The sequence below is a fragment of the Zea mays genome, chromosome 10 (genome assembly GCF_902167145.1).
Source record: "Zea mays cultivar B73 chromosome 10, Zm-B73-REFERENCE-NAM-5.0, whole genome shotgun sequence".
Taxonomy (NCBI): Eukaryota; Viridiplantae; Streptophyta; class Magnoliopsida; order Poales; family Poaceae; genus Zea; species Zea mays.
In genome coordinates this window covers 140,638,955-140,653,994 of record NC_050105.1, presented here as the reverse complement: position 1 = coordinate 140,653,994, position 15,040 = coordinate 140,638,955, and the positions used below count along the sequence as shown (strand labels likewise).

The following is a 15,040-nucleotide window of genomic DNA, read 5'->3' as shown; positions in this document are numbered from 1 at the left end:
TGTAATTGTATCAGAACCAAGCAGCTATGCAGTTCTGTTTGAATGGATTGTGTAGCATTAGAATTATCCTGTTCCTTGCTATGGGAACTTATGCAGACTGTACACAAAGTCACAAAATATATTTAATTAAAATGCAAATACTGCTCGACAGGTTTCATGACAAGTGAAATTATGTGAAACAAAGTACAGAGGAAATGGACTGAAAAGTGTGGCATCTTCATGCCAAACCTTTTAGATTCTTCAAATGCAGTACGAAGATGTTAGGGTTAGAACTTTCCAATGATCACATAACTCAGCAAAAATCAAAGAATTGGGACTGATATTTCCAAATGTACAATGAACCTACCATAAAGGCATGCGTGATATGAACACAGAACTCGACAGCAATTCCTATCGACATAACAAGGTTTACAACAGAAATTGCATTGAGCTGAATACCAAGGATGGCCATCACCCCCTGCCAACAATTTCAGGACAAAAAGGAAAATAAAAATTAGAGTAAACGGTAATTTAGCATTGCAAGAGATGGAATGAATATCATTACTAGGGGCGTAAAATTGTACTGTAGTTCCCTATCATCATATAAACTAAGGTTATAAAGGTTATATATATACTTCCTCCGTTCCAACTTATATTTTGTTTGACTTTTTTATCCTAAGTTTGACAGGCTCATCTTATACCTCATTATATTAAGAAGAAAAAGAAACCAGAGTCTAAAGGAAGGCCCAATGCAAAAGACCCCTCACGGGGGCCAGAAACACGCATATAAGAAGGAATCCATCTAGGAAAACAAAAAAACCCCACACTGCCAGGAAAGCCCCTAGGAAAGAATCCATCTAGGAAAACAATACTGTGATATTGTTTAGCATATAATATACTTTAAGTATGTCTTTAAATTTTCTGTTTTTTCAAAAAAAATTGAATAAGATGAGACGGTCAAACTTGGCACAAAAAAGTCAAACAAATTATAAATTGGGACGGAGGGATAATTATATACAAAAATACCTAGGAGCGCAGTACATGCCAGTAATGGCAGGTGATGAAAAGGGACACTTTTCTAGATTCAATCATAAAGGTTGCATTTTTATATTTCAGTGACAGAAAATTGTCAATTCGGTGATAATATTGGGTGCTTGGATGCTTTGGAAACATAGGAATGCTATAGTTTTTGATAGGAAGTGTCCTTGTATGTAGTCGGCTCTCCGCTTCTCATAAAGGTTGTTTTTGGTATCTTGCAGGAGTTGATAACCAACAAGCTCTAGGTCAAGTTCAGGGTCTAGGACAGAGGTCAGCTATAGGGCTTGTTTTGTTTTGGCAACCCTCTACTGGGTCCGGGTAGAGGGTGAAGTCTGTTTCGGACTCTCTTCTCTTCTTAATACAATGATATACATCTCGCTTGCGTATTCGAGATAAAAAAATATATTTCAGCATGATTATTACAAGTTGTAGCATAGCTAGGTAACACATCCACAGGCTTCACCAATGGGTGAGTCCTATAATTTAGGAGGTTTGTTTAATAGCATACTTCAAATCTGGTATGTACATTATAAACTCACTAGGAGTAAATAATTAAGCTACACAGTTCTCAAATGTATTCAAACTCCAAGAGTATGCATTCTTAAAAGAACATCAAACATACCATCATATCCAAGACTATCATTGCTAGCACAGTTAAAATTATTGCTGAAGCCCATAAACTGAAACCAAGAGAAGATAATGAATGTAAGGATATAATAAATAGAGTACAAATTGGAAATAGCTGGCACTAGGATTATGAATGGACTCAGCTGACCTGCTGGTAACTATGAAGCAAACAACAAAAATGGTACCTGCAATTTTTTTGCACAATGATCATGATCAGATTAAATGTATTATAGGCGTGCATATTATTGGGCCTGGACCTGGGCCGTGTGTCGATATTTTCAACCCGTCGGCTCCTACCTTCGGTACCTACTCCAATCTCATCGTGTGTGGTGCCCCCATTGCAACTGCGGGGGGATGTTAGACTGTGTGTGTGAGTGTATGTGGGCCGGCACCACTGTTGGGCTGCCGGCCCATTAGGGTTAGGGTTTCCTGTGTCTCTATATATTGTAGTCCCCCTCTATGCAATACATAAAACAGTTCACTCTTCAACATGGTATCAGAGGATTAGGTTTAGGGTTTTCCAGCGGACGCCTCCCACCCCACAGGCTTCCCCGCCGCCGTCCCCGAGAGGCTCCTCCCTCCCGGGGCGGCACCTACCCACCCGCGCCTGCTGCCTCCCCTGACGGCGGCCGTTCGCGCTCGGCGTCCGCGGCCTTCCTACGCGCCGCCGCCCCTGCGCGCAGCGCCCGCCTCTCCCCTCCCGCCGGCGGCTCCCCTTCCCCAGGCCGCACTCGCGCTGGGCCGCGCCTGGCCGGAGGCCACGGGTCTGCGCCAGGGCCTGCGCCATGGCTGCGCCCGAGCCCGCTTGGAGACGCGGCGACTGAGCGCAGCGGCGCCGGCGGCGGGCCAGATTCCGGAGGGCGCACGCGCGGGCTGGGTGCACGCTCGCCTGCCGCGACCTCCCATCTCCATCTTCCCCCAAGGTTTGGAGCTCCCATGGCGCCCAGCTTCCTCCGGCTCTGCTCGACCACGCTAGGCCCTAAGCCGAGCTCCTGTTCTCCGTCCATGGCGTCTCCCCTGCGAGCTCCTCCCTCAACGTCGGCCTTCCCCCTGCTCTTCCCAGCCCTTGGCCAGGGAGCGCCCAGGTCCGGCGACCTCCCAACTCCATGGACGCAGGGACCTCCTTCCTCCTCCATCCAGCGCCCCCTCCTATCTCCCAGCCGCTGGACCTCCCCGCGGCCGCCCCTTCCCTGCAGCCCGGCGTCGTGGCCGCCCCTCCCCTCATGCCGGCCAGCCCCTCCCCTTCCCTGGCTGCACGCATGCCGCCTCACTGGCCGTGGGCACCCCCCCTTCCCCGGCCTCCCAAGCCGCGCCACCGGATCTGCGCGCCCCTGTGTCTGCGTCGCTAGATCCGCGAGCATGCGAGCGCGCGCCGACGTTCTCTCCCTAGTGTCGATCACCTCGACCAGCAGCACCAAGTAGCGCCACCCTTCGAACTTCTCCCGTCACAGTGCAGTCAACACCCCTTGCCAGGTCCGACGCAAGCCCCTGCCCGGCTGGACCCGCCCCGCCGCCCACCCCTTCATCGCCTTCGTTGGATCCGTCGCTGCCGCGGCCTTCCCGGTCGGATCCCCGTTGCTGCGACCATCCCGGCTCGATCCGCCGTCCCTTTGGCCGGATCGCGTCTTCCCGGCTAGATCCGTCGCTGCCGTGGCCTTCCCGGCCGGATCCGTCGTTCCCTTTCTATTCTACCGCGGGTGCGGACACCCTGACCGGCGCAGACGCGTGCGCTGCCGCCGGCCTCCCTGGCGGGGATCCTCGACGACCGGACGACCGACGAAGCAAAAAGGTCCTTGGCCTGCTGGTGCTCTTTTGTTGCGTCGCCCCGCCGATCGTTGACGCTCGAACGTCGACCCCTCCCGAAGATCAGGCTTCTGCTAGGTGTCTCCCGACAGCGACCACCTCGACTTCGGCTACCTCGGCATCTAGGGGCTATCGTCTTCTTGCAGCACACAACGGTCTCTAGTCTCTACTCCAGCCTCAACTTTCGCACCATCACGACGCTGCGACTGCGGGGGGATTTCAACCCGTCGGCTCCTACCTTCGGCATCTACTCCAGTCTCATCGTGTGTGGTGCCCCCGTTGCGACTGCGGGGGGATGTTAGACTGTGTGTGTGAGTGTATGTGGGTCGGCACCACTGTTAGGCTGCCGGCCCATTAGGGTTAGGGTTTCCTGTGTCTCTATATATTGTAGTCCTCCTCTATGCAATACATAAAACAGTTCACTCTTCAACATATATGACCATATCTAGCCGGCCAGCCTTAGCTGTGATTGGATTAGGATTAGGATTAGGGAGGTAATCATATCTGGTTCTGTTTCTACAAACAGATGAATTCCTCCCTATACATATTACATGTACATGGTTCCAACCCAATCAATCCAACAAGCATTGCTGCTTTCAAAACGCAATAAATTTCTTACCACTTCATTATATGATTATGTCTAGCAGGTAATTCAAAATTAAGAAAATATGTGGAGCAAAAAACCATGTGGAATAAAATATTTACCCCTTTTTTGTAGTGTTGATGTATTACTTTCGTTTTCATCTAGGCTATAAATGGAGTGGAAACTTGTTGTTTAGTGAAGAACTGAAGAAAATATATAGCATTCATTTGTTCAAAAGTAACACTGTAAGAAAGATTCAGCTAGAAGCCTAGCTGGATGGGACAGCTTCGGCCAGAACATTGTGCAACTGTTCATAACCTGACTGGGACCTCTCTCTCCAGGTCCGCCAAAGCTGGGTAAGGAACTCACTAGTTTCTTCAAGAAACATAACAGGAAGTTTCATAAATACTGTCTGAACGACTAACAAGTAGCAATCAATTCAATGGAAGCTCACTCTAGTACTCTACCAATACCAGTGCAATGGATCATAAAACCAGTTCTATCAACTGGCACTCAACAACCCTTCTGTGCAATCTGATAAACTAATTCGAGTAAACAATCATATGACAGTCTAGCAGGAACGATCTATGCTGTGTATTTATATTAGGATACTAATTGAATATATTAGCTCTCTTTTATATCAATAGTTATACTGGGTGAAAATTCATGAATCAGGATAACTGTGTAACAAATACTCCTATGTCATAAGACAAAACTAAATAAATTAACAAATAGCGGATTTAGTTACTTACCAAGGCAAACACATATGTTCATGATAGCTGTCTTCCACACGCTCAGGTATTGCTCAAAAAATATATAGAACACGGAATATGGGAAAATTTTCATCTGCGTGAATAAGATATACCAGAGGGTTGTTAGAAAGCACAACTTAAAAAATTCTCAGAAGCAACCCTTGTGAAATACTCCCCCAGTTCCAAATTACAGATCACTTTAGCTTTGCCCTAATTACAACTTCTCTAACAGTGACCAAGAATTTAGAAAAACAATATTAACAACTACAAGTTCAAATAAATTCATTATCTTTTTTTAATATGCAAAGGAGTTGTGTATCATTATATTAAGAAGAGAGAAAAAGTCCGATACAATCTACATCCCCTACCCGAGATAAAATAGGGGACAAACTTACATCTCTTTTAGCTCATACTTATAGAATATACTAGTCAGTTGCCCGTGCTTTGCTACGGTTACCACTTTTTGTTCTTATCCCCACAATATAAGGCGTGTTCTCCCTATGCATACGTATATCGATGCAGTGGTATAGAGAAAATTAAATATATTTCTTGATCTTTGAACCAGAGGTGATTACACCTTATACACTGGGACGAAGGGGGTATCTTTTTTTCGAATACGCAGGAGGGCTGCGTATCATTGAATTAAAATAGAGTAAAAAAGGCCTGAGGTCCGGGACAAACAGAACACACACAAAACAAAAACACACACTCACATCCACAAAATCACACACAACACAGACACATACAACACACTAACACCCCAGTCTTTCAATAGGCTTCAAGACTTTACTTTATCCAGGGTTGAAAAGAGAGCGCAGGTTCCTGGCTCCAGCAGCAACCCATAATCTCATCTCGTCCTTAAATCCGTCTTCTAAGGTAGAAAGGCAGGGTCGAGCACCATCAAAAACACACCTGTTTCGCTGCTTCCAAATACTCCAAGCCCCAAGGATTACCATACTATTAAACCCCTTTCTTTTGCTCTTAGGAATCCTAGATGAAGTCTTTCTCCACCATTCAGCAAAGTCTAAATCTCTTCTTTTAGGACCCACAGAAGAGAGATCAATTGGAGTAAAGATACTATGCCAAAACTGCCTTGTGAAGACGCAATTAGATAAAATATGCTACACAGTTTCGTCCTCTTGGTCACATAAAACACAATTTTCAGGATGATCAAGCCCTCTTTTTTTGAGTCTGTCAGCTGTCCAACATTTATTGTTTATGGCCAGCCAAACAAAAACCTTATACTTAGGGGCTGCCCAGCTCTTCCAAATTCTTTTTCAGGGCTCAAAGGATTCCGCTCCAATGAAAAAAGCTCTATAGGCAGATTTGGAGGTATACAGTCCATTGCTGCTAAAAAATCCACACATGTTGATCATTTGAATTTTGAAGCTGAAAAGAATCAATTACCTCCCATAATTGTAAATATTGTTCAATCTCAGCCAGAGAGAGATTCCTCTGGATATCATGAACCTAGAAGTGAGAGGTAAGGGCCTGCTGCACAGTCCTTACATCTTTAAATTTCTTCGGAACTGCAGCAGCAATAAGGGGAGCTATATCCATAATAGAATACCCATGAATCCACTTATCTTTGCAAAAGAAAGTTGAAATACCATTACCAATAGTGGTAGACACTGCAACCTGAAATAAAGCACGGGCCTGGGATGATATTTTAAGATCCAGGCCACCCCAAGGCTTAGAAGGAGCAGTTTTTTGTAGCCAAAGCCATCGCAATTGTAGGGCCCAGTTCATCTTTTGGAGATTAGGAATTCCAAGACCCCCCCAAATCAAGAGGCCGAGTGATTTTATCCTAAGATACAAGGCAGTTACCTCCTCTAGCCTCCTTTCTTCCTTTCCATAAGAAGTTCCGTTGAATTTTATCAATGGCTTTTATAACCCATTTAGGAGCATTAAGAGCAGTAAATAAGTAAACTGGGATGGTAGAGAGTACAGATTTGATAAGAGTGATTCTCCCCGCAAGATTTAAAAGTTCAGCCTTCCATCCTGGAAGCATGGCAGCAATTTTCTCTATCCAGTGAGCGAGGTCTTTAGCACTAAGTTTTTTGCTGCTCAGAGGGAGACCAAGATAGGTTGTGGGAAAGTTTTTTTAGGCACACCCCAAGGTCTGAACAGCCAACACAGTTCTCTCAGAATTGCACTGAACTGGGTAGGAGAAACTTTTTTGCAAGTTAGTTTGAAGACCTGTGGCAACACCAAAACACCTCAAAATTTCTCTGACCACCACTAAGTCCCGAGAAACTGGTTTTACAAAAACAGCAACATCATCTGCGAACATTGAAACCCTTTGGCTAATGCTTCTGCCAGCAAGGGGATGTAATAATCCACACTCATCTGCCCTGATGAATAGACTATTAAGAACATCCATGACTAAGATGAATAAAAAGGGAGACAGAGGATCGCCTTGTCTCAACCCACGCTTGAGTTTTATAGGCTGTCCAGGCACTCCATTAACAAGAACTTGAGTGGAAGAAGTCCATAGTAAGTTCAAAATCAGATCGCACCAAACCTGTCCAAAACCCAAATGTCGAAGAATTTCCAGAAGAAATGCCCAATGCACTGAGTCAAAGGCCTTTTTAATGTCTAGCTTCAAGAAAATAGCAGGGATTTTCTTATGGTGCAGCATCTTGACAGTTTGACTGACCATAATAAAGTTATCATGAATACATCTACCCCGAATGAAGGCACTTTGATTTGTGCTAACCATTTTATCCAGTTTAGGAGCTAATCTGTTAGCCAGGATTTTAGTGATAAGTTTAGCAAAGCTGTGAACTAGGCTGATTGGTCTAAAATCTCCCGGAAGAATAGCCTCAACATGTTTTGGAATGAGAGTAATATATGCTAGGCCTTCCAGGGGATCCTTGTTGGAGAATTAAGATTGCAGCCAGTAGGTCCCATTTGATTATATCCCAACAGCATTTATAAAAGCGCCCTGTGAAACCGTCAGGTCCAGGGGCTTTATCATTAGGAAGACTTAAAATAGCACAATTAATTTCCTCCAAAGATATGGGATTATCAAAATGCGAGAGCTCCAAATTGCCTTTGTGAAAATTAGCAAGGTTAAGACTAAAATTTCGCTCAAACACTTTACCAATCAGATCCTTATAAAACTAAAACATAACCTGCTGTTTAGCCTCTTGAGAAGAAACAATGTTCTCGTCAACCATCAGTGTATGAATAAAGTTCTTCTTTTTCCTGAACCTGGCTTGCGCATGAAAGAAAGTCGTATTTGCATCTCCTGTTTTGATAAAGTTCACTCAAACACTAAGTTCAATGTGGTTTGGTGGTTAACCCCAAATTTCTGGAGTAGGGGGGGTGTGGGTTCGAGTGCACGCTCTGCACTATTTTTTTGCGCGGTGTGGTGGGCGGGCCTAGTGTGTCAGCGCGGAGGGTGAAGTCGTGGTAGTACCAGGTGCCCACATTAGGTTCTTAATAGAAGACATGGCCCATATCGACCAGATATGTAGACCTAGCTTACACCAGGCCCATGACCAAGGGCTTGCAGCCTGTGAAACATTAGAGATGGCGTTCCTCCTCAAAGCACCTAAGAGCAACTTGCACACAAGGCCTAGCCTCATCAAATACAATTGCATTTCTATGCTTCGTAGCACCATGGCCCTAAAATTACTAGTGTGTTGACCCCTTTTCTAATCGGCTTTGTCAAACGCTTAGTTGAGCGCTTCCACCAATCGACGAAGCTGTAGGTCGACTGATTAGGTGCTCTAGAAGCTAGCCCAAGGTTGGAGAAAACTCTGAACTAGAATTCTCTGGTGAAGACACAACTAGTAAGAATTGTTTTGCACATCTTCCTCCTGATCATAGAGCACACAATGCTCCAGATGAGGAAGGCCCCTTTTTGCCACCGATTTCGAGAAGCCAACCAAAAATTTGCACTTAGGAGGAGCCCAAGATTTCCAGATCTGTCTCTAGTGTTCAAAGCTAATAGAACCTTACAAGAACATCAAAAAGCCAACTTAGAGGTGTATTTTCCATTACTTGAGAATATCCAAAAGTGTCGGTCTTCTTGAGTGGAGAGCTTAGCTTCATGTAAGCCACCACAGAGTTGAAATAATTCATAGTAGCCAACCAATGACAGGTTCCCTTGGATATCATTAGTCCAACTACGATCGACCAAACCTTGATCAACTGTTTGCATCTTCTTTAGCCTGGAAGGAACTATCTCAGATATCGTCGGAGCAATGTCAGCAAGACTACCTTCCATAAACCATCTATCGGTCCAGGATAAGATGTGTTGACCATTTCCCACAGAAGTTGTAACAGCCATGGAAAAGATAGCTATAGCGTTTTTATGTGGCAGAATTTCAAGTCCAGACCACTCCTTAGAAGCTTCAATCTTACTCAACCAAAGCCATCTGATCTGCAAAGCCCAACTCATGCGTTCAAGATCCAAAATGCCAAGACCATCCAGCTCAAGGGGGCTCTAGACTTTATGTTAGTGGGCTAGAAACCCTAACCCTAACTAGGGTAGGGAGAGATATGTTTATAATATAGTTGTTGGGCCTAAGCCCATTCCACAGGAAACACCCCATTACAGTACAAGGCCACAAATAACTCTAACACCCCCCGTAGTCGAAACTCTAGCCACGACAGATGTTGAGACTGGACCGAAACTCCTCAAACACCGATGTAGGGAGGCCCTTGGTGAAGATGTCGACGAACCGAGAAGTGGTCGGGACATGGAGAACCCGCACATCACCGACACGCTCTTGGACGAAGTGGAGATCGAGCTCGACATGCTTCGTGCACTGATGTTGTACGGGGTTGGTGGAGAGGTACATGGCACTGATGTTGTCAAAGTAGACAAGGGCGCTCCGCGTCAGCGGACTGTCCAGCTCCTGGAGGAGCTGACGAAGCCACGCCGCCTCGGCGACGCCGTTAGCCACAACGCGGTACTCAACCCCGGCGCTAGAGCGGGAGACGACAGGCTGCCGCTTCAAGGACCAGGAGATGAGGCTGTCGTCGTGGAACACAGCGAAACCGAAGGTGGACCGACGCGTGTCAGGATAGCCGACCTAGTCGGCATCGGTGTAGACAACGAGGTCGGTGGTAGTAGACCGTCGAAGGAGGAGGCCGAACTCGGTGGTGCCCCAGAGGTATCGCGGGATCCGCTTCATAGCGGTGAGATGTGGCTCCCGTGGGGCGTGCATATTGAGGCACACCTGCTGGACGACGTAGGTGATGTCGGGGCGAGTGAAGACGAGGTACTGCAGGGCCCCGGCGAGACTCCAATAGCTGGTCGGATCAGCTATCGGAGGGCCATCATCGGAGGAGACCTTGCCCTAAGTGTCCACCGGAGTCGTGTAGGGCTTACAATCAGCCATGCCAGTGCGCTCGAAGTTATTGATGGTGTACTGGCGCTGGTGGAGGAACAGGCCCTAGGGCCGGTGCTCGGCGGTGATCCCTAGGAAGTGGTGTAGCTCACCCAGATCCTTCATCGCGAACTCCTGATGGAGAGAGGAGATGATGCGCCGTATTAGGTTGGGAGAGGAGGTCGTGAGGACTATGTCGTCGACGTAGAGGAGGTATGCAGTATCCAGACTGTGGCGAAAGACGAACAAGGAGGTGTCCGTCTTGGCCTCGATGAAGCCCTGTGAAATCAAGAAGGTGGCAAAGCGATTGTACCAAGCTCGGGGCGCCTGCTTGAGGTCGTAGAGGGACCAATTGAGCTTGCAGACCATGTCGTGGTGCGTCGGGTCCACAAAGCCGACCGACTGAGTGCAATACACCGTCTCCGTCAGAGTGCCATGGAGGAAGGCATTCTTGACGGCAAGCTGATTTACTGGACAAGCTCGTAAGAGAGCCAGAGTCAGAACAGTCCGGATGGTACCAGGTGTTAGAATCCCGTTTAGGGTTTGGGTTCTCCCCATGTATTTACTCTCACCTCTGTGTAATGGGCCAGGCCTAGTTAACTCATGTCAATTAAATACATAACCCAACCCCAAGTTAGGGTTAGGATTTCCCACATGGCATAGAGCCATTTTTTTCCTCCCTCCCCTCTCCAGCCGCTGCCGGCTGCCCTTTCCTCTCCAGCCGCCGCCGGCTCCTCCCTCTGTGCAGCCGCCGCCGGCCCGATCCCTCACTGTGGCCGGGTCAGTCCCCGAGTGCCTCCCATCCTACGACATCGGTTCTCCTGACTACCGTGCGTCATTATATTAAGAAGGAAAAGAGGGTCCAAAAAAGAATAGAACAAGCACAAGAGAGAAGGCCTCCTCACTGTGGCCAAAAGCGATAATGCAGGAACCGATCCATCATAGCTCTATTAATGTTGTCATTGTTCTTATCCTCTGAGGCAAGAATTAGGTTGAAGTGCCATCATGAATTTGGTGAATCCTCATGAATTTGGTGAATCCAACTGTTGGGGCGAAGGCAAAGCCGTCACCCTCCGCTCGAAGTCTTCGCTGCAGCAGCTGAGCTAACGGAGACAAAACAGGCAGGGACACCCTTCGCATGTACCGCACCAGACGAAGACTGGCGACGAAGGGCATCCCACAGTGCAGCCTCGTCCAGCTCAGAGGCCCACGTGTGATCCGGCCCATCGTTACGGGCCCCGCGTGGCCGCCGTGCTATACGGGCCTAATTTGTAAAGACATCCCTGTAATTACGGTCTGTAACCCCGCTTTATGGGAATATTCTGGGGATAATCTAGGTAGCTGAGGGCACATGCGTCCTTAGCTCAAGGCGCTGCGCGCTCAGGTACCTATAAATACCCCTGCACAGTGCACGTGAGAGGCCAGATTAACAGAGCTTTTGCCATCTAGCGCGTGTGCCCTGTTGACACCACTGTTCACCCTTGTTGGATCCCCTTGCAACCGAGAGCAAGTTCCAACATTTGGCGCCCACCGTTCGTGCTACGAGAAAACCACCTGCGATGGCACCCAAGAGAGCTAACCCGAAGGCTGACGAGGCTGCGAAGGCAGCACTGCTCGCCGCAAGAAAGGGCAAGGCCCTCGCCCTCACCCACTCCACCCACCAAGAGGCCACTGAAGACAACGTTCCTCGCGCCTGTGAAGACGACACCCTCCGCACCTGCGACCCTGAAGGACAACCGCAGCTGCCCTCAGGCTTCGCACCACCGGAGGGCGCAGACCTCACCGAGGACGGTGAAGTCCTCGGCGTCTCAGCAGAAGAACAGCTACAGCTGCGCGCCCTGCGCCTCAAGAACCGCAATCTCCAGAGGCAGAAGGAGATACTGGAGGCCAAGCGCCAGCGTGTGTCCGCACTAGCCAAAGTGCGGCAAATGATACGCGACGAAGAGCAGAAGGCCCAAGAACTCGAGCGGGAGATTGCGCTGATGCAGCGCGAAGGCCATCCCGGCCTGCAGCACGAGGCACCCCCCCAGCAGCGCGCACAACTCGAAGACACGCGCGAAGGCCACTTCGGCCTGCAGCATGGCCCCCCCCCTGCAACACCGCGCGCAACCGGAGGACCCGCGTTTCCCCCAGCGCGACTTCACCTTCCCGCACGCCGCGCCGTTCCAAGAGGTCAACTATCTCGATGAGCGAAGTCCCCTGGCGCCACACCTGCAAGTAACGCCTTGGCCAGCTAACTTCCGGGCAGGGACCTATCCCAAGTACAACGGCAGCACCGACCCGGCTCAATACATAATGAGTTATCAGGTCGCCGTTGCATCTTCCGGAGGGGACGACGCCACAATGGCGAAGTCTTTCATCATCGCCCTCGAGGGTCCGGCACTCACCTGGTTCACCAGGTTGCCTCCGCTGTCCATTGATTCCTGGAGAAGTCTCCGGGACAAGTTCCTGCTCAACTTCCAAGGGTACCGCCCAGACACCGACGCCCTGGCCGAACTCTCGCTATGCAAGCAGCTGGAAAAGGAGACTCTGAGGGAGTATTACCGCAAATTTTTAACACTCAAATCACAGCTGCCCTCAGTCGATGACCAGATTGCCATCCACTATGCTATCAGTGGCCTTCGCGCTGGCGTCCTTTACAGCCACTGCATCAGAGATCCGCCAAAGAGCCTCCAGGAGTTATATCAGTTGTTTGAAAAGTACGCCAGATCCGAAGAACTCCACCAGCGCAAGATTGAGTCCCAAAGGAAGCCAAAAGATGCCCCACAGTCCAGCCGCACGTGGACAAGGACTCCGCAGCCAGACTCCGGTCGAGACGGCCGCAACCAGCAGCAAGTGCACAACATCGCCAACCAGCATCCCGCTGCTGACCCCCCTCGCCGCCAGGAATATCCCCCCAGGGCCGCGGAAATGGCACTCGTGGTAGGGGCCGAGGGCGTGCGCAACCGCCGCGCCGATTCTACTGCCTCTTCCATGGCGAAGACTGCGCCCACCAAACCAAAGACTGCCTCGAAACGAAGGCTACCAGAGAGAGAATGGCACGGGCGCAGCCAGCCGACAACCCCAGAATTGTCGCGCACAATTACCAGCAACCTCCTCCACCATATATCCACGCTCCCGCCCCGCATCCACCGCACCACGCTTACCAACACCATCAGGAAGTACAAATCGTACCTCCTCCACCCCCACCACCACACCAGCAACATCAAAACATCCCCCATGCCCCAAAGCAGGAAGACTTCGCCGATCAACCATATCGCGGAGTCATCCACATGATAACTGGGGGGTCCAGCACTGACTTCGACACCAAGCGGCAGAAGCGGGACCATTACCGTAGCATCAACCATGTCGCCGTCACGGGTCCAGTCGTGCAGACAAAGTGGTCCCACATACCGTTAACCTTCGACGCACGGGACGTCGACCTGCGCAGTGCCCCCCACTGCGACGCAATGGTTATCAATTGCAGCGTGGCAGGCTGGGACCTGCACAAAGTCCTAGTTAACAACGGCAGTCAGGCGGACATCATCTTCCTCCACGCCTTCGATCGCATGGGCATAAGCCACAGCCTGCTTAAGCCTTCGGACAACCCGCTGTATGGCTTCGGTGGCAAGGGCACCTTCCCCGTCGGCAAAATAGAGCTGCCTCTCTCCTTCGGTGTAGCACCCAATGCCCGAAGCGAGCAAATAACCTTCGACATCGTGGACATGGTATATCCTTACAATGCCATCATGGGCCGGGGCTCCATTAATAAGTTCGAAGCAGCCATTCACGGACTGTACCTATGCATGAAGATACCAGGTTCGTTAGGCGTCATCACAGTCTTCGGCAATCAACAGACTGCGCGCAACATAGAGCGGGACTTCGTGCCCGATCAAAGAAACGTGCACTGCCTCACGGCCCAACGCGAGGTCCCTGCGCCTGCCAGCCCAACCAATAAGCAGCACGACAAGGCCCAGCTGCAGAGCAACGACGGGACCAAGATTGTCCCCCTCGACCAGGCCACGCCCAGGCAGACAGTCATTATCAGCGAAGACCTTACTTCGCATGAAGAAGAGAAGCTCCTCTGCTGCCTGGCCAAGAACAAAGATGTCTTCGCCTGGTCGGCCCTCGATCTGGTCGGGGTTAGCCGATCAATAATTGAGCACAGTTTGGGAATCGACCCTTCGGTACGGCCGAAAAAGCAGCGGCTTCGCAAGATGTCCGACGAGAAGACGGAGGCCGCCAAGGCAGAAGTGCACCGCCTCCTGGAAGCCAAATTCATCGAGCCGGTGGCCTACCCCACATGGCTCTCCAATGTCGTGATGGTGCAGAAAAAGAGCGGGAAGTGGCGAATGTGCATCGACTTCACCAGTCTCAATAAAGCCTGCCCAAAGGACAATTTCCCGCTGCCGCGGATCGACAAAATAGTCGATAGCGCGGCCGGATGCGAGGTCATGTCCCTCCTCGATTGCTTCTCCGGTTACCACCAGATATACATGAAGGAAGAAGACAAGGCTAGCACCAGCTTTATAACACCCTTCGGCACATATTGCTTCATCCGAATGCCAGAGGGACTCAAGAACGCCGGGTCCACCTTCTCCCGGCTCACCAAAACTGTGCTCGAGGGGCAAGTCGGCAGAAACATATTCACATATGTGGACGACATCGTCGTCGCCAGCAAGAGCAAGGAGGACCACCTCGCCGACCTCGCCGAAACATTCGCGAACATGCGAGACGCACAACTCCGCCTAAACCCGGAAAAGTGCGTCTTTGGCGTTCGCCAAGGCAAAATATTGGGCTACCTGGTATCACACCGCGGCATAGAGGCCAACCCAACCAAGATTCAGGCCATCTTAGACATGACGCCTACGCAGTCCGTCAGGGACGTCCAGCGCCTGACAGGCAGATTGGCCGCTCTCAACAGATTCATCTCC

The 15,040-nt window shown here is 49.7% G+C and overlaps 1 protein-coding gene across 1 annotated transcript in view; it reads right to left on the bottom strand.

Moving 5' to 3' along the window:
* Positions 1–15,040, bottom strand: part of LOC103641981 (uncharacterized) — a 92,837-nt gene that overhangs the window by 1,696 nt on the left and 76,101 nt on the right. The window contains exons 32-35 of the mRNA XM_008665285.3: positions 4,783–4,876; positions 1,793–1,829; positions 1,640–1,697; positions 347–457 (exon numbers count right to left, since the gene is read on the bottom strand). Of these exons, the coding sequence (XP_008663507.2) occupies positions 347–457; positions 1,640–1,697; positions 1,793–1,829; positions 4,783–4,876 (300 nt within the window). The remainder of the gene's footprint in view (positions 1–346; positions 458–1,639; positions 1,698–1,792; positions 1,830–4,782; positions 4,877–15,040) is intronic.